At 43.6% G+C, this 23,971-nt stretch overlaps 1 protein-coding gene across 1 annotated transcript in view; it reads right to left on the reverse strand.

Annotated features, from left to right (window-relative positions):
• The window catches only part of LOC141766827 (DENN domain-containing protein 2A), a 42,417-nt gene that overhangs the window by 12,758 nt on the left and 5,688 nt on the right, over window positions 1-23,971 (reverse strand). The window contains exons 2-4 of the mRNA XM_074633999.1: window positions 9,594-9,680; window positions 4,752-5,792; window positions 1,414-1,541 (exon numbers count right to left, since the gene is read on the reverse strand). Coding sequence (XP_074490100.1) covers window positions 1,414-1,541; window positions 4,752-5,792; window positions 9,594-9,679 — 1,255 coding nt within the window. The 5' untranslated portion in view covers window position 9,680. The remainder of the gene's footprint in view (window positions 1-1,413; window positions 1,542-4,751; window positions 5,793-9,593; window positions 9,681-23,971) is intronic.

The raw sequence follows: 23,971 nt of genomic DNA on the forward strand, positions 1-23,971 counted from the left end.
GTTACTGAACTCTATGACACACACTGTTTGGAGAAATGAAACTAAAAGGTCATGCAGTGTATGAAGGGTATAGAACAGTCATTCCAAAAGACTGGATCGGGACCCACAGGTGGGTCGCAGGAGATTTTGTTAGGGTCGGCAATAAATTAGCAGAATTTATTCCGTAATTTTTTTTAACATTTATATCTGCAGTACACTTTTGAGCCACATGAGGGAGCCTGAATGTTCTTATTGTTCTGCTAATTGTCGCCTTCTTATAACATTGAATCTAATATGAAAGGATAGCGTACATTCTGTACCCTGGCCCTGACACACCAAGCCAACAGTCGGCCGTCAGACAGTTTGGGCTGTCGGTGAGCGTCCGTCAGCCTAGTTTTTGCGGTGTGTCCCACACCGTCAGCTCTAGTTTGCCTGTGTCGGAGTTTTTTTGGCCAATTCAGCATGTTGAATCGGTGGCGAAGCTCAGCGGTGAGAGAAATCACTCTGATTGGCTGTTCAGCTTAAACGAATCAGTGCACAAGAAGAGAAACAGAAGTGAGGACACAGAAGGCTCTTCTCATTTTTCATCTTCATCTCATCTGATCATTCCAACACAGGGATATTTTCACAACGACATGAACATCTGGAATGAAGCTAAGTGGTGAGTGAGAGTGGTGTGAAAATGGTCGTCAGAGGCCGCTTTATTTCATGTACGTATCATAACAACGGCTTGTATATCAGCCGTCCTCGGTCTTCCTGTTTCCCTTTTTGAATGACGAATACAGGCTACCGCGACCTGCTGGTGTGGAGAGTTATTTCCTCTCACACAGGCGCAGAACGTACGTGGTAGTTGGCCGTCAGCTGTAGTGTTTGCGGTGTGTTCGAACGCAACTTTTTGTCCACAACAAAAGTGACGTGAGGCAACGCAACTGGTGGCCTTCGTCGCTGCTAGTTGATGTCAGGCTGGTGTGTCTGGGCCTTAAATGCATTTATTTGGTCTCATTTATAAAGTATTTAACATGTGTATATGTTTTCAATAACACATGCATAAAACAAAGTGGTGATTTATCAAACGTATGTCTCTTAAAAATGGCTGGTTTACCTATTCAAGATAATATAAGATGATGTGGAAACGGCAGTAAAAATGGTCAGGAATATTCATTTATGCACAAATTCGCTCTTCTCGCGATTTATAGATAAGGCCTATTGTGAATTGGGTCGCGAAGTTGGTCCCCAGAAAAAAGTTTGGGAAACACTAGTATAGAAAGTAGGACAACCTACCTACAGTACAGTATTTAACAATGTTTTTCAGGTTTAGCGAATACAGAGTTGATAACATTTTGAAACCACGTCAGGAACTTTAACAGATGCAGCTGTTCGTGGAAGATTCATCATTGTTAATGGAAGAATAAAAGTGTGATATGTATTGTTTACCTATGATGTCCTCGTAGACATTCTCTTCTGATAAAGTGCGTGTTAGGCCCAGTCTGGACTGAGCGTACCAGTCCACCCTGCAGCTTTCTGTAGACGACTGGAGCAGATCCTCAAATTCGTAGGACTTCCTGGTGGACAGAGGATTTTCAAAACTTTAGGAGACTTGCACGCCAGATAGAAAAGAAGAAGAGGAAGGAGGGATATTTGAGTGATCCTGTTGATGCTCTAAAGAATGTTTGATATGCCAAGCAGGAAAACTGATGTTACCATTTGCCAGTCGCCACATCTGAATGACCACATCTGTGTTTCATCACTGCCAAAGATTAAAGCCAAGTAGAACGAAGTGCACACAAGCATCCATGGGTTGCACGCGTTCCCACATGCATGCACATATATATATTAAACTAAGTTGGGTACAGCTTGCTACATCCGTTGCAATACAAAGCAACAGCCTTGCAATGAATCCTGCCTTTCTGAAGCTTATCATATTCAGTGTTGCTCTATTGGATTGAATTATAGTAACAAATGTTTTCTCCCCCTCTTGTTGTATGATTTGTAATGCGGTCTTCCTTGCAGCGTTGCCAGATGGGAAATGTTAAAGTATCACACCAGAGGCTTAAAATGATCGTATTTTCAGGAATATTATTGTACACGAGTCATAACCACATTAACAAATAGGCGTAAACGTGTAATTTTACGTATGTAAACAACTTTTTGACACGTCTACAAAACTACCCACAGCGTTTTTTGTTGTTGTTGTTTTTTTACAGCAAGCAGCTATGATGTGTGGAAGGGGGCATCGGTCCATAACTCCATCAGTCTGACAATTTTTGTAATAGCCTACTATTACAAAATTAAATTACAAGACAACACGACTGGAAGCCTGTTCATATAGTGCATGAAAACAGTTAAGGCCATAAACTAATAAATAAGGGGGGCTTACTGCTGCATTCGAAGCTAGCTCTCGTGCAAACTCTCTTCATATGAGCGTGGAGCAGGCGTGCACGCGCGTCACGTTCATCAACATCACAGCTAACACAATGAGGTCACGTAAGAAGTGATGTGTAAACAAAGACGTAGGATTCATCCGGAAATGGATTAAAATCAGACAGCGCAGACTAAAAAAAAAAGTATCGTACAAATAGGATAGTTATCGTACATCTGGCAACGCTGCTGCCTTGTCTTGTATTTCGTTTGTTTTTAACTTTCACTTTGACTTCCTTAGGTAGGGCATGTGAAAACTGTGCATCATAATGATGTCAACTATTTTGCATTGTTCCTGATATATAAAATAAAGTTAAGCAAAGTAAATGACCATGAAGTTAAATAAACACCTTTCTGACAGAGTTTGAACAAAACATGAACATTATAAGCTTTACAAAAGTAGGATTAAAGCGTCAGTAGGCAGAATGTGTTGGGCATCATTGGGCAAGAATTCGATAATAACCTTTCAGCATGTTGTAATTAAAGTGTTCTGAGAGATAACTAGACTTCTGCACCTCCTGATGGCTCTGTTTTCAGGCTTTAAAAAAATCTAGCCTGTGATGGGAGACCGTGGCCAATCACAGGTCATTTCAGAGAGAGAGTGTTCCTATTGGCTGTTCATTCAACGGAGGCAGCTGTCAATCATTCACGAACTCCGATCAAACAGTCCAACTATTTGAGGCGAGAAATAGGCATTACAGTAACAGAATATTGATTCATATTTGATCAGCGCTGCCTAGTTTGACCGTTTGATCGGAGTTTGCGAGTGATTGACAGCTGCTCAGAGACGGCAAGGCTCCAGCTCGGCTCTGATTGGTTGTTTTCCTTCGGTCTGTGAATTCTTGCAGATGCCGTTAGGAGCACCGGAGGACACCGGAGGACACAGAGGCACTCCTGTCAGGATATAGTGAGCATTTTATAAAATTAACTTGTTTTAATCATATTTGCTCCATTTCTACCCGCTGCTGCTTTAATTGCAGAGCTGCTGCACGGCATTGGGTGAAGCTAGGTGTGCTTAATAAACTGGTAGCGTATTTGTTAACACGCACAAAAATGCCCACTACAACGGACACTTAGAGAAAGACATCCTGACCAAACAAAGGGCTTGACACAGCACACTTGAGCAGAGTGAGGCCTCCACATATGGTATGGAATGTAACAGATCCAAGCCAAACTCCAAACAAGAATTCAAACCACTGAGAAAGTGAACAATAGATGTTCTCCAATACTGCAGAGTTCACATTTTTTGGTTTCCTTACAGAACTCTGTTTGTTTGACTGTAACCATATGAATTTGAGTACTACTCAGAAGACTCCAACATGTTAATTGCTCTTGGCAGGATTCGTGATTCAGATTCTGGTTCAGACTTTGCACACATTTTTACATTTGCAAATGCTCGACGACTCATTTGTGATAGAAGCCACGGGCCTTGTACAATCATTTTTACTGTCAAGGCTTAAATTCTTGAAAAAATCAAAGGGCCTCTTTGACATGACTCACACCACTCTGCATGTTGTTCTCCTCGTCCGGCAGAGTTTTGGAAAGAGGAATGAGTTGATGTGTACATTCCTCAGATCCAACCAATGAGCTCATTCTTTTAGGATATTTAGAAACAGGATGATGTCACCGGTGGTTTTGATTTACAGCAGATGTGGGAGATGTTGTTCACGTCAGTGTTTGGTTGGTGATGGTGGTGGGGGAAGGGTCAGAGGATACACAGAGCCATCACTGATTCCAAAAGCAACTTTAAGAGACATTTTTTTATTATTCTGTTTGAATTGCCCCATGAATCACTTACAGTATATGATGTTTGTCAATTTACTGAAACATAATTTTGCAAGTCAAGAAAGTCGCAGTTTGTTTTAAACCTGTTGAAGTATCAGACTGTGAAAATATGTAATTAGAAAGACTAAACATCCAAAATTTGCATAAGTGACGTCTCTCTCGCTGAAGTTACGATGCCTGTGTGTTTTGTACTGGGATGTACTCACACCGGGCAACGGGTCTCGCTCGTTCTTTCTCTTCTTGGCTGATAAAAAGACTAGGAGTCATAGCTAAGTTAGCTAGCTAGCTAGTGTTGGCGACGTTTGTTGTGCGAGACGAGAGATGTGGTCCACTGAGCGGTTTCACACCAAACTAAATGATACTACGTCAAACTTACGATGAAGTGTGACTTGCAAAATGATCTTTTGAATTGACAAATATCATGTGTGATTCACGGTGCAATTCGGATAAAAATGGGATAAATATAATTGTCTCTCGCCGTTGACTACCGTTCATATACTTTCTGAAATAAATCGTTGAAACTATTCATGGCTGCCCATATCTTTAATTCTATCTTCGCATTCTCTTACCTGTTATTACTGTCCCGGGGTTTGTCAGCCCAGGGTCTCCTGCAAACTCCAGGTGGTGGGCACGTGGGTAAAGGTGGAGGAGGAATGGAGGGCAAAGGGGGCAAGTTCCTCCTTCCCTTCCCCGAGCCAGGCCCTGAGCCTGGGGTAGTGGGAGGGGTGTGATGCTGGAAGGTTCTCTGAGGTTTAGGCAGAGGGTTTATAGACGGAGCACCTGGCTCACTGTAAACGTTCTCTGGATCCCCCTCCCTCCTCCTCCGCGACCCGCCAGGCCGAACAACGTCAAAAGTCCCAAAAATGGGCTCGTTGGCTCTCTTTTCTGTTTCCTCCAGCTCCTCCTTTGAAGGAGGGCAGAAGTAATTCCCTGGAAATGCCAGAGAAGGTCTGTCAGGAACCTCCTTTGTTGCCTTCTCCAGTTTCTTAACGTGAGTTAAAACACTTTTCTTGTCTTGGGGTTGTTCTGTTGGCTTGGAAGCCCGAAATCCCCTCTCTAGGATCACCTCTCTGTCCTTGTTGGCTGGGCCCTCCGGAGATTTAGGCCTCGAATCGCCCAGCTTTCCAACATTCTCCTTCCCTGAGTCTTGTCTGTCCCAGCCGACAAACCTCTTGCTATCTGTCCTTTGGACCTCTGACGCTTTAGATTCCTTTTTCCTCACAGTCTCAACTTCCTTCTGTGTCGTGCTGAGAGGACATGTCCCTGTAGGGGTTAGCGGGGCAGGCTCCTTTTTGCCCTCCCATTGTGAGATCTTATCACGGATGCTGGCAGTCTTGACTGCCGCTGGGCTCTTGTTGTTCAGCTTGCCACACAGCCCGTTCTCCATGTTGGGAGTCCGCGGGTCGGTGGTGGTGGGGGCTCTCCTGTGGGCCAGCATGGTGTCAGGAGGACCCGGGCTGTCGCTCAGGCTGAGTAGAGGGGAGAGGGGACGCTTGGTGGACACAGAAGTATCCCTCCTGTCTCTGTCCCCTGGTGACCCGCACACCTCCTGGCGCTGGGGCACCGCAGACGACGGAGCCTCCCCGAGCTTCAAGCCACAACACTGGAGCCTAGAGGAGAACCACACACAGAAAAATCAGCATACACTTGACATATATACAGAGGCGATACAAAACAAAAGGAAAAGCATGCAAGCATATGGCTGTTTCCATATGTGTCAAAACATAGTATATTAGAATCAAACTTAAAGGCGCTAAAGTCGAAATTCAGAACATTTTGTATTGCCTCCACACGGCTCTCAACGTGGTACCAGTTGAGCCGGAGGGTGCTATGCGACAACGCCGTTGGTCGGAACGGCGTTATCAGTTTTAACCGCTGTATGAGCACAGTACAGAGCGGCGACAGTGAGCTAGCCAGTGGGGCACGCTCACAAGCACTAAAAGGTCAACAAAGCACAGAGAAGCTCGAATGACAACACACACGGAGGGAGAGCGACTTCATTCTCTACTCAGATAGACATTACTCCTCTATATCTTTACATTGCAAATGGTTTGCTGCTATATTAATGTTCTGGATATCGTATAGGGAAAAATGGAACACACACTGTTTCAAGATGAACAGGCTGTCAATCACAAGATGGACTGTGTGGAGGGAACAAACTAAACCCAAACAAACAAGCAAACCATGCAAAGAGTCTCCTATCAGTAAGGGCACAGTGCTAACCAACCGATGTGTATTTAATTAAAACCAAATAAACATAGGGAGAAAGCACTGTTGTCAACTCTGATAATTTATAGTGAAATTAATTTTATAGAAATGTCAGTTGCAGCCTTCAGTCTACATAGCTAAGCTCCCCATAGCTCTTATAATTGGCCACGCAACGTCAGCACTTACAATTACGTCCAGATAGATCTTTGTTTAATGAGGTAAACAAGAATTCTTGTTAAAAGAGCTCAGACGTCTGTTTGGTGCCTCTGTTTCAGCTGTGAGTCACTCACTGGAAGATTACTGGGTCATGACTGTTTGAACTCTGGGTTTCGGGGTCAAAGTTTACAAGCTACACACACACACACACACACACACACACACACACAGCTATTTCTGGAGAGGAGATGAAAGTATACACAGAAGAGGGGAGAGGCCGAAGTGTAGACGTGCATCTTTTCTTTTCTACTCCCAACCCCTCAAATCTTTGTCTTGGCCCAAAGACCATTCATCAAATGATTGAATTTCCAACAAACAGAGGAAACGCGGCCTTGTGACATCTGATGACATTGCTAGATGTGAAAACCAACAGTCATGCAATCCAGAGGAAATCTCAGGGGGAAATTACCGATTCAAGTTTCCTCAGAGACCCCTAAAGAAAAGAACAACAACTGTAACTATGACCAACGAGGAAACCAAATAATTGTCTTTTAAATTGCTCTGGGTTTTATTAGTTTGGCCCCTCTCTCTCCCTTCCCCCTTTCTTTCTCCTTTAGTGTCCCTCGGTTGAAACAGCAGTTTTTATTAAGCATGAAGCAACGGAGTGGAAAAACTAGGTCAAATAGAAAAGCCAAGTAAAGGAGAACAGGAGAAGGCAGGGGGGTCGAGTGATGGAGTTAAGTGGAGCAGATGGAGGAGGAAATTAATAGTTGATTTCTCCCCATCTCAAACGAAAACACTTGTTTGTGATTAAGAGAGATTGAAAGGCAGATATTTAAAAAAATGGGCAGTATGGAAAGCTTTTCTATCACCTCCAGCCGAGGATGGGTGGAGCATGGAGATGAGGGTCACTGAGGACAGAAGGAGGCACAAAAGCATCTCTAACCAGCTGAGCTGACACAGGATCAACGGATAAGAGAAAGGGTCTGAAATGAAACTTCTTTTAATTGTATTCCTGCATATATATATCAACTTTTGATTCCCAAAGAGAAATGTACTAAGCAATGGCAGCTACAGTAACACGGCAGACCCTAAAAAACAACAGATATTTAAACCTTCTACTAGACAATCCCTGTTATTGTCACAAACCTAAATCCCTTCATTATAATCTAAATAGCACTAATGAATATTGCAAGGATGACAGAAGGGTCTATAGAGAGTGGTCAGAGAGGCATTAGACAGTAGCAGCAGGGGGGCAGTAACAGTATCTAGATGCCAGATGGCCAACTCTGCTCTGCTCTCTAGCTCTGCTATTGTTATACTGCTGACCCTAATGGAAAGGCGTGTCTCCAGCTTGGTTAAGAGCAGTACAGAACTATATGATGGTTATGGGCAAAGTGCAGTTTAGGCCTGAGCAACATGTGGAGAAGAATCTGTAGAGATGTATAAGATGGCAGAGTAAAGTGAACTACTGTATAGGCTCTTGTCACATCCTGCAGCAGGTATTTTGCCCCAACTAAAAGTTAAAAGGTCATCAGATCAAATAAGGTTATGCTGTGGCTTCACCTTCCTGTCTGACAAAGCATGTTTTTGGACAGCTTGGTGGATCAAATGGCAACTCAGTTCTGGCATATTTTAAAAGGTAATTAGTTAGGTTTAGTGCAATTTAGTATATTTATATAAAGTTGGAGGTATTAAAGGACCAGTGTGTATGAATTAGTGGGATCTATTGGCAGAAATGGAATATAATATTAATAAGTATGTTTTCTTTAGTGTATTATCACCTGAAAATAAGAATCGTTGTGTTTTCGTTAACTTAGAATGAGCCGTTCATATCTACATAGGGAGCGAGCCCTCTCTCCACGGAGTCTGCCATGTTGCACTGCCATGATTCAACAGTAGCCCAGAACGGACAAACCGAACTCTGTTAACTTTTCCTGCTTGGGCCAGGGTCGATAACGTTACTCGCTCCCATCGCCGCAGCTTTCTCTCTTGCCCATTCACGTTTTCATATCGGCCACCGTAGCTCTCCAACAAGCTTAGCACAGCGGAGAGGCTTCAGTTGGTTGCAATCTCCTCACCTCACTGCTAGATACTGCCAGATCCTACACACTGGACCCTTAAGGCAGCAGAGGCTGAAATATATTGACTTTCAGTCTCTAGTATGGGTCAAATAGAAAAAAAAAGTTGGACCCTACAATTTCCATAATGCAATTTAATTTGAAACCCTACACCTCAGGTTAGTAATGCAGACTTTAGTCTCAAACCCAAGCTGAGATAACGCCGATGGCATCATCGGAGTTACTTTTTTCAGTTCTGGAGAGCTCCCAACCAGATGTTGCATCATACACGCTGAATTGACCCAAAACTTCAACAACACTCAACATTTAACATCATAAGCACTGTTACGAGCATGCAAAAAAAGAGTGTTTAGCTTTTGTGGTCAGTTGTCTCTTACTGCGTTGTGCTCTGTGAGTCATAGTTTACTTCTCAATACACACTCTTTACTTCCTTTCAGCAACCAGATTTTTTAACGTAGTTGTTGATTATTTGAACTAATAATTCCATCCAGGGTTCACAAATGCTCAGATAGCGAGTCAAGCATCTGGTCTTTATAAAATGAATAGCACTCCGACATAACCTTGCCCTTTTACTATAAACAAACAAGGCCACTACCAAGAGGATTGGCAGCCTCTACTGGCTGATCTGATTTCACAGGATATCGTGAGGTAGCTTTCTGGCACAAAACAGGAGGAAGTGTTGCTCTTCCTCCTTACAAAGAGGCAAAGCTTTGTGATGGAAAGCAGCAGCATGGGGGAATCTCACTACGAGACACAGTAGCACTAGCAATACCAACCAGCCAGTACTGTGATGAATAGGTGATTCATTGTCTTGACCATTGTCATTGTTCAGGGAGACTTTGACAATAGCATGTTCAATTACCATAGTATTTATTGTAGCACTGACATGTTGGACTTTAATTATTACTACTAGACACTGAATCAGAAAATATAAAAAAATATTTGATTGGCTTTTGAGGTACGTACCCGTTGACTGATTGGTAGATACAGTTGTCAGTGTTTGTACAGAGCAGCAGGGCCCTCCCACCGGTCATGGTGCTAGCAGCTGGCATCCTGCACAGTGACACAAAGACAAACACAGTCCGTTAGCACAATATATTTGTATAATAGGGTGAGTGCATTGCGTGGATGGTAAAAGTTGGTTGACATGTGAATGCAAAGCAGACCTATATTTCAGCTTATAGGTCAGGAAGTTGCAAAGAAAAACATTTACAAGTCAAACTGTTACAGAGCATAAATTTGAACAGTTGAAAAATATTCCAGCTTGTGTTTTGTTTTAGCTAAATATATGGAGATGATACATAAAAATAGGCGGACATACAGACTGACAAATGAGGCTTAGGTCAAAAGAAGAGCTGCTTCCCCAGGACTCCCTTAGGGGAAGAAAAAAAATGTAACTCCAGTGTGTAAGTGTAAACTACCAAATAGCTCAAACCTCTCGTTTCTGTGGCCAGCAAAACTCATTTTCTGAACCAAGCTGCAGAGAAGCAGACCTCACAGGTTGCACGCCTTCCCCCCAAAACTGGCAAAACCCCACTTGATTAGTAATTGGAGGATACAGCTCCAAACAAAAGCCAACTGGCATAAACACACATTAGGTTCCAGCACCTATGTGGCATTATGGAAAACATTATGGAATATACTAAAAACTGCACACTGTAATATAATCAAGCTCCATTAGGAAAACAAGGGCACCGGGTTCAACTCTTTTTAAGGTTATCACTCAGTGTCTCGTCTTTTCCAGAACAGATTTCTGGAGTATTTTCAAGTACTGCGCACACATTTTGTTTTTGCACTTCAGATCCTCTCCGCAAACTCTCCTTTTCATTCCAGAAAATAACTTCCTTAATATGCAGTGTGTCTTCCAGCGCTACACATTTCCCTCTGTTCTTTATTACGGACAAGTAGTGCCAAGGCGACTGTGAAGGGGGGAGAAAAATGATTGCTTGGTCCATTTGTCAGAGTATAATGAAACCAGATCCACTTGGAGCCATTGCAAGACCATCCGTATGTAACATCGAATTAGAGCCGCTGGTGCACAGCGCTTCATGGCTTGGCCTGTAAAAGCTGGTGGAGGGTTGGCATGGAGCAGAAGGGCCTAGCCTCTGTCTGGCACAGATGTGGTTATAACATAAGAGAGGGGGAGAGGTCAGGGCTAACTCCTGTTGGCAGGTAGTCACACATTTGTTCTTAAGTAAATTCACAGAGACACTAATACATGCTTTGCCACCCGGCTGCATACCCACACACAAAACCTCGTATAAAAACACACCTACATAGACCTACACATCTTGCCAAACCGTCCATACTTCGGACCAAATTCTGAATGTGACTTCAACCAGATGTGCTGGGATACTTTAGGGTATCCGTAGGCCGTTAAACATTTCCTGAGCACGACCTGGCCCAAACCCCCCCTTCCAATCCTCTCCCAATAAACCTGCATTAGCTAACCCTTTCACTTCTCTCCCTTGCCCCCCCCACTATGTCGGGAATGTGAGCCTAATTCAGCCAAATTCCACAAATTGTTGTCCCAACTGGCAGTCAGAAAAAAGCCACAATTTCGGCAGATTACGTAAAGAAAATTGCAGCCAAATAGCTGAACTCTTCCCTGCGTTAACAACATAATTGGCCCTTTGGGTCCAGTGTTTTGGAATGATCCCGGGCTTTTCCTTTTTTCTCTTCCAGAATGAAAGAACAAATGGACACTACGGAAAAGTTGCGGTCTCCTCTGACAAGAAGAAGACGAAAAAGTACAATGTGTCATTTTTTATCTTCTAGTTTTGCTCGCGGCTCAACTTACAGCCCTCCATTGCTTTGTCTTTAGCCCCCCCATCAGCCGGAGGCCTAGCCCCCCAGAGAGAGGAGGAGGAGGGTGTGCGTCAGCCATCCACCGGCCTGTAGGCCCAAATTATTTTCAGCTGTGAGCCGAGCAGAGGTCACATGTTTGAGGGGAAACATCAACCGATTTTTTTCCCTTCCTCCCCCTCCTGATTCTTTTCTCCTTACTAAAACCCAACACAGAAATGAAGAACAGAAATCCTGCATGGAAAGGAGGGTGGGTAAGGGGGACTATAAAGAATGTATAGAGCCTCCTAGTTTTACAGTTTAATTTTTCTCTAGGTTGGGGAGGGTGTTGGATATCACAGGGGGAGAGGAAAGATGGGAGAGGGGGGTTGGGGAGACAGGGGTTGTCAAAACTAAAGAGGAAAGTGGATATTGCAAAGAATAATACAAGTGTACTGTTGCGCTGTGAAAACAGTGTAGGCTTTTAGGCTGTCCCACCTCATTGTTTGGAGCTCCAAGGCCAAAACAGAGAGCGCCGTTCAGAGAGAATCTAGTGCCTTAAATGGTAGTTTGGTATTTTCACACATGTAAGACTTTCTGGGCTAAAACTTGACTCATACATTCAAGACAGTGCTAGCCCACTATCGCCTGAACCTGACAAGTAGTAGTGTCTTCGCATCTCGTAAAAAGCAGTAAATTTGACAGCATTGCCGGTTTTACAGCGTTCGGTTACTGCGGAAACTCTTTTTGGGAGCGGCGAAGGCTTTTGTCTCCTACAGCTATTGGCAACTATTGTTAACCCTGACCCTCAGAGCAAGACGGCCAACGTAACAATGCAGAGGCTGAGGGAAGCCATCTGCTGAGGCCAATAAAAACATCACGGGAAACTTCTCTTCATCCCTAGCCCTGTGACGGTGTGACAGGCCGTGGACACTGTGGCAGAGGAAGTGGTATTGTTCAGCAGCAGAGAATGGAAATAACTCACAATATTTCTGTTTGATATTCAAAGAGACAGTCATACCTTTTCATTTTGAGAAGTCCTTCTATCTATACTCAAAATCACCTGTTGACTATTGCTGATTTTAGCTTATTTTCCTAATGACCTTCAGATAAAAAAACAACATCACACCAGCATATGCCATAAAGGATAACCTCCAGTCCCAGTCTCAGATGAAAAAGGATTGGTGTTCAGTGAACAGAACACAATCTTAAATGCCTTGAAGCCTTTACTAGATAGAGATAGCAGCAGTCGGGGTCAGAGGCAGGGCATCGGAGCCAAGCATCAGTTGCATAACAAACCCTGTGGGGGATTTCTATCAGCGGATGGACACTGGGTATCTGGCCATGGACAGATTCTTATGCAGTAAACATGCACTCACATATACCGCTGAGACAGGGATGTTGTTTGTTTGTTTAGGCTTAATGGCTGAATCATGATGTTGTCTTGCTGTAATAAATAGGAGCTCAGTTATCCACTAGCACCACCTATCCCAAAGGGGGATTGTGTATGTGAGCAAGTAAGATACTGGTATGACACGGGCTGATCTGCTAAACAGTGGCTATTTTGGGGCATATCAGCTCTGTATTTTCGGACCTTGTCGGAAGGCAAGTCTTGTTTACTGTTCCGAACAGCCATTTGCGAAGGCGGGTGAAAAGCCTGCCGTCATAGAGAGGGGCGAGACGTGATAACAGTTTAAATATGGGGATAATGGTGCACATTTTCAGACAGTCTCTCCTGGAAGGCAATCGTAGTGTTGCACTTGTTTGTACTATAGACTGTATATAAGAAGTGGACGTAGTCATTGTGACGTCACCCATTGGTTTGTGGACTGCCGTTTTGAAGCCTTGAGTTTTGAGCATTTTGGCCGTCACCATCTTATTTTTTTGCAACCAGAAGTGGCACGAGAGGGTGGAGCTAAGTACATAAGACATTTTTAGGCGACCAAAAATGTTACAATTAACTTTCATGAACTGAAAACACACTGTGAAAGGGTTAAAATTCAAAGACAAAAACAGGGACAACACCCAGAGCGGACAACGCCGTAGTAGCAACCTGTCAATCAGTGCCCTAAAGCATCTCCTGCTTTATGGTCTATTTGACTCTAAATGGGACCATCATTTACTAAATGAACATCATGCTGTATTGAAGAAGACTTGATTGAGATTGAGACCATAAACTCATGTTTACAATGTTTACTGAAGTAATAAATCAAGAGAGAAGTAGGCTCATTTTCTCATAGACTTCTATACAATCAGACTTCTTTTAGCAACCAGAGGAGTCGCTCTCTGATAGCTATTAAAAAGAATGCATGTTGCCCACTAGTTTATACACATCCAAATTGATAGAACAAGCTGTGTAAAGAGTAAAAGAAGAGCTTGAGAAAGAAGTTCAAACACTGCTTACTTTCTCAACTCCACACACCTGGCCAATAGCTGTGTGAAGTGAGTGTGAATGCTGTTTCCCATTCTGTTCAACCATCTGACAAACACTTCTGATGAAGCATACAAGCAGCTTTAGCTATAGCTGCTTGTATGCTTTAACAATACTTTGGCTCAGCTGTTTTTTGGGCTAAACGGCAACTACAGCGTGCTGATACAGTATGCTAATGTTTAGCATGTAACTTGTTAATGTGTACAGTTAGAACTATTAAGGAATTCATTCATTAATTCAATGAGCATCAGAAGTGTTGGACATTTTTAGCTGCTAGTGGCAAAAGATGAGGAGTCAGAAAACTAACAACGCATTAGGATAAATAGGGTTGGACAGATGGACGAACAGCCCAATCGTCTGACAATCATTCTGACACTTTCATTCTCAGGAGCCATTTGAGTCAGGTTGATTATGATTAGTGTAACTGTCAGATACACACACATCACACATCTAGGGACCCTATGGTCTTTTCCAATTGGCTCACAGACCAAGGGTCCCCCAGACGTCAGGTCTCCCCAGAACAGGCCACTACATTGACTCCAAAATCTTTCTCTGGTCGTAAATGAATCTGTGATTTACAAGGACTTGGCACACTTATGTACAATATGTTAGCCAGCACACAGATTACTCAGCGGGACACACATGCAGGCCTTTCACAGATGACACTTGGCCTAACTGTTATTTGTTATACTGAACTCACACGATGTTGGATTCACAGAGGGAGTAAAAGAATCAGCCTGGACTCATTCAATGGCAATGTCATGACACACACACACACACCACAGTTTCCACGATGAGTTCCTCATGTGTCAGTTATGCGTTAACAACAGCTCCGTTGTCAGGACTTGTGACGTGTGAATCCTATTGTCACTAGCCGTGTTTCCAATAATTATCAAGCAAATTTTAAGCAAACTTTTGAAATGTTGTAAAAAAAAAAAAATGAATTAGGCGCGTTTCCATCAACTGGTTTGGAGCGAATAAACTCAGCTTGTTGGCTATAGCGTAGTTTTGTCAGAAGTTGGTGCTATAGGCTACGCATGGCTGTAATCCGCCAGTAAACAGAAGAAGTAGAGATCGGCCATCTAACCATGTACAAGAGAACAATGGAGAGAGGTCTTCAGGGATTTGTTTCAATTGGGCAAGTTTTGATTGTTCTTTCATGTCAGCTAGTATTGGCTAAGTTTTCGTTTTCTGGAGATGAATACAAGCATTTGCACGTCATGGGAATATCTGAGAAGACAGATGAAAGAGCTGATGACTCATGTGAGTTAAATGTTTGCTACTTCAGAATTTATTCGGCAAAGGCGTTTCCATAATCCAAACAAAGGCAAAAAACATCTCAAGCGTACATAAAATCTCTTTCTGCAATTGAGGAAGTTTTATCGAGTTTTGCCGTTTCCATACAGCTTTTCTAAAGCGATACATCAAAATACTGTGATGGAAACACAGCTATTCATAAACTATAAAATGCTCTGTCTAATACTCTTTACAGTGCAATGCAAGTGTAGACAGTATCAGCTCAGACAGTGATATGGTGAGTCAGCCGTATTGGTCTGTATCTTTGTCATTGAGCTCTTTGTGCTTGTTATCTTTAAGTGTTACCTCTTGGTGATAATCTGACAAAGTTTTGCTGTCGGGGTTGAATTAGCTTCATCACACTGTATGCAGGTGGTGCTGTCAGTGTTTCGCAGCTAGCTTTATCAGGCCTCTGAGTTGTTGTCAGCGAGCTGTTGGCTGACTGCTGCTATAGTGCTCTGGAGGTCTGCCTGCCTGCCTCTCCCCAACAGCTGCTTCTCATAAAGATTTCATCCTCCCCTCTATCCCTCTGTCCCTCCATCCCTCTGTCCAGCCCTGCAGAAACAGCTAACGCCATGACATCATCATCCTTGCTTGTTCTTCCCCAAACTGCTCTCTTTTTCTCTCGGTCATTTCGAAATACCTAAAAAGGGCAAAGTCGCTCGCAGCCCACGCTGCATTTCACAGTTATCAGGACATGGAGTCACACAAAATACAGAAAGCAACCAAAGAGAGGCAGCCCCTAAACCACCTCTCATCTTATGAGTGAGGTTTTCAGTGAAACTGGGACAAGGAGAGAACACGATAGCTCAAAATGGGAATTATATACTGCGAAGAAAAAAAAGATTATTTATTTTCTTCTTTTTCTTTCTGCACCCACGCTGAGTCGAGGACCCTATCCCCTACGAGATGTGGCTCACTATAGCATGTGTCTGCAATCAATTTAACGCACCACTGCACATTTAGCTTGCTCTTTCTGGAAAGGCAAACTTGGCTGCTTTTTTCCTCCCCGTCCTTCAGTCTTTTTATTTCTCCCTTTCATTCCCACTCTTGGAGTTGCAGGGACAAAAGTATGATGGAGGAGGGAGTGAAGGATATAGGAGGGAAGGATAGAGGGGGATTGGTTTATAATCTATAGCCTCCCGTTTGTTTTCATACTGAAATGTACCGCGTCCTACCTTCTGCAGATCTGGAGCAGCATGTACGGACAATTTGTTTTGTGCGCTGCCGGGTTGCCAGATCTGACATGAAGTGTTTGGTTTGAGCGATATGGGGATTTCACAGTGACTGACATGCTGCCTTGACCTGGTAGGCTTTGACAGGGTTTTGCCTGGTTCCTGAAGAAGTAGAAAAGGAAGGGTTGATGGTAAAGGAAGGAGGAGGAGGGAAGGAGAGGGTCGGGCAAATAAACAATGGAATTTTATCTGCGCTCTGCAGTCTCCCTCTCTCTTTTTTCCCCTCTCTGTTTCTGTCTCTGTGTCCTGTTCAGGGGCCCCTGCTGCTTTCCCAAGCTGATTTCATAGCAAGGCCTTGGACATGAGCCAAGCAGACCAATTCTATGACTATGCGTGTCTGTATCTGCGTGAGTATCTGCCCATGCATGCGATTGACAGCCAGAAAGCGTGTTACAAGCCTGGAAGCTGCACAGTCATTTAATTTTCCCTGCATGCCATGTTAACCGCCCTCTCATCTTCTTCTTTTTATCTCTCTGTTTTCATACACATTACTTTTCCATCCTTATCTTTCCGTTCTACATCCAACCACAGGGATCTGCGCTGTATGATGTACAGTGGTAAAGATGCCTATCAGCTGGCCTTTAGGGGCAAAAGATAAGCACACACACATACAGTGCATGCGCAAGCATCCTGCTGCCCAGCGTCCTTCTGCCCCGCTGTGCTGTGTCCTCTTGCCCCTCTATTTCTCCCCCTGCTCCCTCTATTGTTAGGAGAGGATGGACGTGAGACAGCATTGAAACTGGGTTAGCCACAGAACCAGACAGGAACAGACGGGGGATACCACAAACAATTAATTTCTCCCTGCATGTATTCTTGCTTATCAATCCACCCTAAATATAACACAAAAGTGTCCATTGTTGTATTTCCAACACCACACATATAGCATTTCTTGTTATTGTGGTTGGCGTTTATTACGGAGACTCTGAAGACCTGGGTGTCTACAGTCTATCCCGCTGGGAGCTGAAAGAATGGGCCAAAATATTACCTCAGAAAATGTATAAACAAACCTTAATTATAAATGGGGCCACAGAGGAAGCCACTATGGATGTAATTATGGCGCACAGGCGCAACCAAGACACAGAATGCTACATCATTTAGGAGGCTTGTGCATGAAATGAACAGTTATTTTCTTGTTTGTGTTTGTGCACACAAACTGACAGGAAGTGTGAAGTAATTTGAAGGAAGTGGGAGCAAGATGGACCTCCTGTGTTTCCTGAAATGAAGTCATCAAGGTTTTGCAGTTTTGCAGTTTTTTTTTTGTTTAAGAATTCCCCCCGTACAGTAAGAACTTGAGTTCACTGTTGATAAATGGGACAGCTCTGACTACCACAAGGTCAAAATGGCAGCAAACGGAAGGAAAACTCCAGACAAACTCAGCAAAATCCTCCTAAAAGTCCTTCTCACTCGCTCCACCTGTCAGAGTTTACAAATGACCATCCCGTAACAGTTTAACCACAGGCTTTTAACGGGGAAGGTCTCCCTTTCCCTTTGGACTTTGTGGCTTCCATTCCACATTCCACTGACTGCAAATGGTGCGGCGTGCCGGCTAATGATGCACTAAAGTCTTCAAGGTGATAAGCCCTTCCAGAAATACAAGTTTGGTGGGGGAGTCTTTGACACTGTTGGCCTGATAAAAGAGAAAATTAAGTGGATAATTGAAAAAGATCGGTGGAAGCTTTTCAGCACAGAAGATTTTTAAACCTGGACTGATCTGGTAGAAAATTGGATTATAAACCAAGTCTTCCACCTCAACAGTGACTTTAACCTATCGCCAACAAATACAAAGAGGCCTTAAAGCCCCCCCCCCCCCCCCCCCCACTCCAGCCAGTTTTACTTCCTGTTCTTTGGTCAATGTTCTTTCTCAAACAGAGAATGGGGGTGTATTTTATAGTCACTGCACGCCAGCCGCAGCACACCGGAGGACGGAAGGACATGTTGCCAAGGTCCGCCGTTTTGAAGGGGCACCATCCGCCAGCACCGGCTCATCTCACCTCAGCTCCAGCACCGACACCGTACCGGGATGCACTCGGATTTGTTTATTTCTCCTAACGGGACTTTTTCTCTTGTTTGCTTTCCGGCTGAAAGTTGTGCGCTCCACGTCGTTCGGACCTCTTAGAGGCTCGCAAACCTCCGGTATCGGCTGCTTTCCGTTAATTTATCTCCAGCAGGAGGAGACGGTAAAGAAGCGAGCAACTGAGAGAAGCAGTCAGTGTGTTGTGTTATTTCTGCCAGTGGGATTTTATGTAATGCAATGATTGCACTCGCCATGATGAAAATAAACACACTAAACTAAGGTGGAGGAAACTAAAAATAAAATGAAAACCCTCTGTTAGCTGATGCAACGAGTTGGGCTAGTTAACTACATCTAACTAGAAAGACAAACTGACAGACAGATAAACAGATTTATCGGTTTGCCGCTGCTCGGACTCAAACGAGCATGACGTATGACCTGCAGTTTCTACTATAGTCATACTTAGTCTAGAAATTACTCAAAGAGATATCATAGAAAAGCCAAAATACACTGGAGGGGGGCTTTAACTAGCTCAATGGAGAGAAAAGAAGTCTCTCTACCAGAGAAAAAGACAAGATCATCACAATGAGAAGAGAATAAGAAGAGGAGGAGGAGGATGAATCTGTCTTGGAGGCAGAGCAAACAAATCTCTCTCTATCCCCCCCCATCTGGGAGAGGGTGTCATGTTACGTCTCTTTGCAGAGTCGGAGCATCTGTCCTTCGACTCCCTCCCACAGACATTGTCAGCCCCTCCTCCCCACAGACAGAAAGCTCCTATCGGCAGAGCTCTTGACTCATCCCTAGTCTGCTCCCAATTACCCCGCTGGCTCCACAGATCGGTGCCCATGCCAACACATCCCGGGGCCTGCTTTTAGACAGCTCTCGCTTTGGCCTACATAACCCCGGCCAACACTGCCTCCGTCAAATCCCAAAATTTGCAGCTGAACTACTGCTCTAGTGTCAGCCAACATCCAAAGATTTGGTGATGCTAAAGGCCATATGCTTCAAACAAAAGTGCTTGTTGGATCGTCTCTCAGCATCTGAAACCACAACGGTGGAATCAGGGGGGGACAATGTTTTCCAAAACAGACAATCCAACAGTCAGGACCACTTTTCGCAGTAACTAGCCAGGTGTGCGGTGGTGAGACTGACGTCTGACACCATAGTCTACTGTTTCTATCTATAATGTTTCTGATGGCAATGTCGGTCTGTCACTCAGTTGGTCGCTTGATCTATCCGCATCTTTGGTCTCGACTGAAATATCTCGACAACTATTGGACGGATATCTAGCGCCACTAGTAGGTCAAACTTTTCACTTATTCGGTGAAATATCTCAACATCTACTCGATGGATTGCCACCAAATTTAGTTTTTTGCATTTATAGTTCCCAGATGATGTATTCTAACAATTTTGGTGATCCCTGGCTTTTCCTGTTGCACCACCATGAAGTTGACCTTTGTGGTTTTGAGTGAAATGTCTCGACAACTATTGGACGGATTGCTATATAATAAGGTTACAGACATTCTAACACTTAAGTGTTAATTATAAATTGTTAGCATGCTTACACTCTAAATTAAGATGGTGAACATATCTAGCCTACCTGTTAAACATTAGCATTGGCATTGTTAGCATGTTAACTTGCTGAACTTCGCTTTCAGAATCTTCCATAAGCTGCTAGCAATAGCCATGTTCATTGTTTAAGTTCATAATGATCATTTTGGGGGAGTGGATTTGGAGGGAGGCCTGAAGGGACGGACTGTCAGTGTTGCCGACTTGGTGACTTTCTTGTTAGATTTAGTGACTTTAGGAGCTAGTGCTGCTAGATACTTTCATTGGAAAAGAGTTGTCAACACTGGGCTGGGTTTCTTGGTTGGATAATTCTTTTGAAATGTAGCGTACTATCGTTAGTTTCTTTAGATTACCAACCAGCTTTAAAGCAGTCAAAGATATATTTCCATCTATTCGTGTTGGACAATGAAGCTATTCTGAATCTGAAAAGTCTGCTATCCCTTTAAATTTTTCTGTATACAGCTCCCTTCCTGCCAAAGACAAATTAGTGCACACCATGGGCTCATCTGGCAGTGAGAAACAAGACCTTGGTGTAGATGCACCTGCGGTTGGAGCACTGTGGTTGCAGCAAGCATAAATCCTCACTGACAAAGTAAGTAAGGCCACTGACAGGAAAGCTGGCCAAACAAAAGAAGCCATAGAGCTCTTCCTGGCTATGAGCCCCGCTGTTTGGCAGGCAGTGATGAATTTCAATGCATGAGGTCATTTATAAACAGCCACAGGTAATACGCCAGGTGATGGACATGCAAACACCTCTTCTGTTGTCTGCAACTGAAGCTGTAGTGTGTTTCACCACCTTAAACACAGGAGACAGACATGGCATGTCTTACACCTCAGACAATACCTGTTTCTGCTGTTAACAACTCCTAAAGGGCCTTGATTTTACACGTGAGGAAGTGTCATTGAATACACCATTATTCACAGGAGAAAAAAAAGACTCCCAACAGTGTGCAGTATTTACAGCATCTGATATTACATTGTGCTGACACACAATGTGGGATTTCTGAGCCTAATGGTAAAACCTTTCCTCTGTAAAACAGGCTCAACCGCAGTAAATGTGCAGCAGTGAGTGGACCTACAGATCCTTTCAACAATAATCTGGCTTCTTCAGCCCTCTAACATTATTCTCTGGGCCCCAGATCAGATTTCTCCTCCAAGCCGCAGTCTCTGAGCTGAGCTCCAAAGCCAAAATCCTCTCCTCTCCTTCTCCTTCCTGTTTTTCCCCCCTTCACATTTTAAGGGTTCCGCTCGAGAATTCCCACCAGAGCGCCCCCGTCCCATCCCTGCTCCCCTGCTCCCCTGCATGCCTGCACAGAAACAGATTTTTATAATTCGCCCGCCGATCCCCGGGGGAGCCGAACGAGGCGAGAGCTTGGGAAAGTGCTCTTCCGGAGTGTAAACTCCAGAGTCGGAGTCAGAGCCGATGTTTCTGACCTCCACACACCCCGTGACCGACAACTGTGAGCCTGAGCCAAGACCGCCAGTGGACAAAAAACTGAGTGAAATGGAGAAGGGTGTTTAGCACCTCTGGAGCAAGCCAAACTAAACTGATCCAAAGGTGCGCGTTTCCATCGTAATCTCCTCAGGACAAATTGTACTTTGTAATTTGAATGTTAGGCGGTTATTGTACCTTTAATGAAATCAAATTAAAAACTTGTACTAAGTTACTAGAGCAAAATTATTAACTGCGTCTGATCAGTCAAGTATTTATATCATAATGATATGAAGCAAAAGAAAGTCACCCTAACACTTCTAAAACTGCAAAGAGCAAACTAATTGATTAATCATTTCAGAATTGTATCAGAAATAGAGTGCAACAGTCCTAAAACCCGGAAATTAATTAGCATTTTAGCACTTCCGGTTTCCTCGTCTGGAAGTCAATGAGTTTTTTTTATAGGTTTTTAGTTAGATGCCTGAAATAAGGTCTGTGGTTAACACACGCCTAAGAGATTTTAACATTTTGTTCTACAACATAAAATGCATCAGTAAATATCCCACTCGTTAATTTTGAAGTCTGTATGTGTCTTAAAAAAGGCGGTTGCTAACAAGCGGCTAAATGAGACTACTAAACGCCGACTCGTCTGCCTTTACAGCCTCGTTGTGTATACTTGCGTTCATGCGACCGAGGTGTAGTTCGTTTACAGTCTAACGTTAGCTTTTTAGTTCTTGCGATTGCATACAATAATGCAATAATCAATAATAATAATAATAATAATAATAATAATAATAATAATAATAATAAGCAATAATCCAAAACCCAATGGAAAAATCCCAATTTGCTTTTTGTGGAGGGAACCAGGGCGATGCTAACTTCCTGGTTGGCCTACAAAAATACGTCATCCCTGGAGCACTCTATACAGAGCAATATAACAAGGAGAAAGAATTATTTATGCAAAAATGTATAGTTTCTGTAAAGTAACTGAGCCTATCCCTATCCCAACTAGACATCCATACACAACTAAACAGGTCTGACATAGAAAGACATCAGGCTCAGCCAATACAACTTGACACTATATACAGTAGCAGTATAAGAAGGATGAGATTATTGTAACCATCATTACACTGGAGACAGACAAAGAGAAAACTACTACTTTCCCATCTCTAGAGCTTAACAAGACAGTGTTTAGATATGATTTGGTATGATCAAAGCTCCTCAGTGTCTGCAGCGTGTCTGGAGTACATGTATCTACTCATTAAGTTGTTACACTTGGACGAACCTCCAGACATTGTTTTAATTCTCATTATAGAGTGGATCCCTAAATTGACAGGTAAACAAAATTCTTCTCATTCTCAGTCATGGCTGCAATAGAAAGAAGAAGAAGAAGAGAAGAAAAGAGCAGAGAAGAGAAGTAGACGATTGATGATTGATGAAGGTCATTGCTCTTACAGTTTTTCCATCCCAAATATTACACACACACGCTGCACATAACCAAACTAACAAAGCATGCGGTAACCTTTTCCCATTTTGCTTGGAATGCTCATTATAACATGGCAACCGGAGCCTAAATCAACGAGCTGTACAGCCACATTAGAGTTACTCTTTGAACCCAGATGGACGTCGCATTCCTTTCCAGACGGCAGCCTTCCCCACATACAAGTTCTTTTTCCGAGCTGGGGATGTCAAACAAATGGTAGATACGTGTTCACGTGCAAGTACAGTATGTCAGTGGATGTTCAAGTGTGTGTTTGAGTCTGGCTGTGCCTGATTTCCTGCATGTGTTTGTGTGTGTGTGTGTGTGTGTGTGTTGGGGTTTATGCCACCGCCACACGCTGCCAGTGCCAGTGGGCACGAGCTGCAAAGCCAAACCGAGCTTGAAAGACTAGGTTTTTGGATGGTCTTCATCAGCATCGGTTTGCTGTGACGATTCCCTCAGCCCACATCTAACACCCTGCCATCAAACTGTAGCTGCCTCTGTCTTTGCCTCTCTCGCTCTTCAGACTGCTAGAGATCCACACTGTGAATCTGTACTGTAGTCAGTGTAAACAACGCAGCAGGGAACGGGGATTCAGCCTGCCATGTTCTGTTAAATGTCCCAATTAGAGTCGCAGCACCCATTTTCTCTCAAGCCATGGTCCAATTTCTTTTTAATACAACTCAGACACTTAGCAGAGTGAAACTGCCAGACGGAGCAACAGTTTGCAAGCGACAGGCTGTGAGAGAAAGAGTGTGTGTGTGTGTCAGGGTTAAGGGTGCATCTAATGAAACAACATGGCCAGCTGCCAACTGGATAGAAGCCTCCAGTATCCAGTGTGATGGTATGCATTATCCATGCATGCTTGTATGTATTTATGTGTGTTGGTTTGACTATTATAAGGACAGGGTTACTAAGATGGTATGCATTAGCCATGCATCTGTGAGGAGGGGGTGTTTTTGATCATGACTAAACCCATGGCCATCTACCAACATCTCAGACAATGCTTCCCCCACCGTATCTTTGAGGAATTCTTTCACAATCACCACAGGACACATTCTTCCTGGCCGCGTCACCGTGGTGACAACAGCAGCTCGGGGATGGCA

This window comes from Sebastes fasciatus, chromosome 4 (assembly GCF_043250625.1).
Source record: "Sebastes fasciatus isolate fSebFas1 chromosome 4, fSebFas1.pri, whole genome shotgun sequence".
In the NCBI taxonomy this organism is placed as follows: domain Eukaryota; kingdom Metazoa; phylum Chordata; class Actinopteri; order Perciformes; family Sebastidae; genus Sebastes; species Sebastes fasciatus.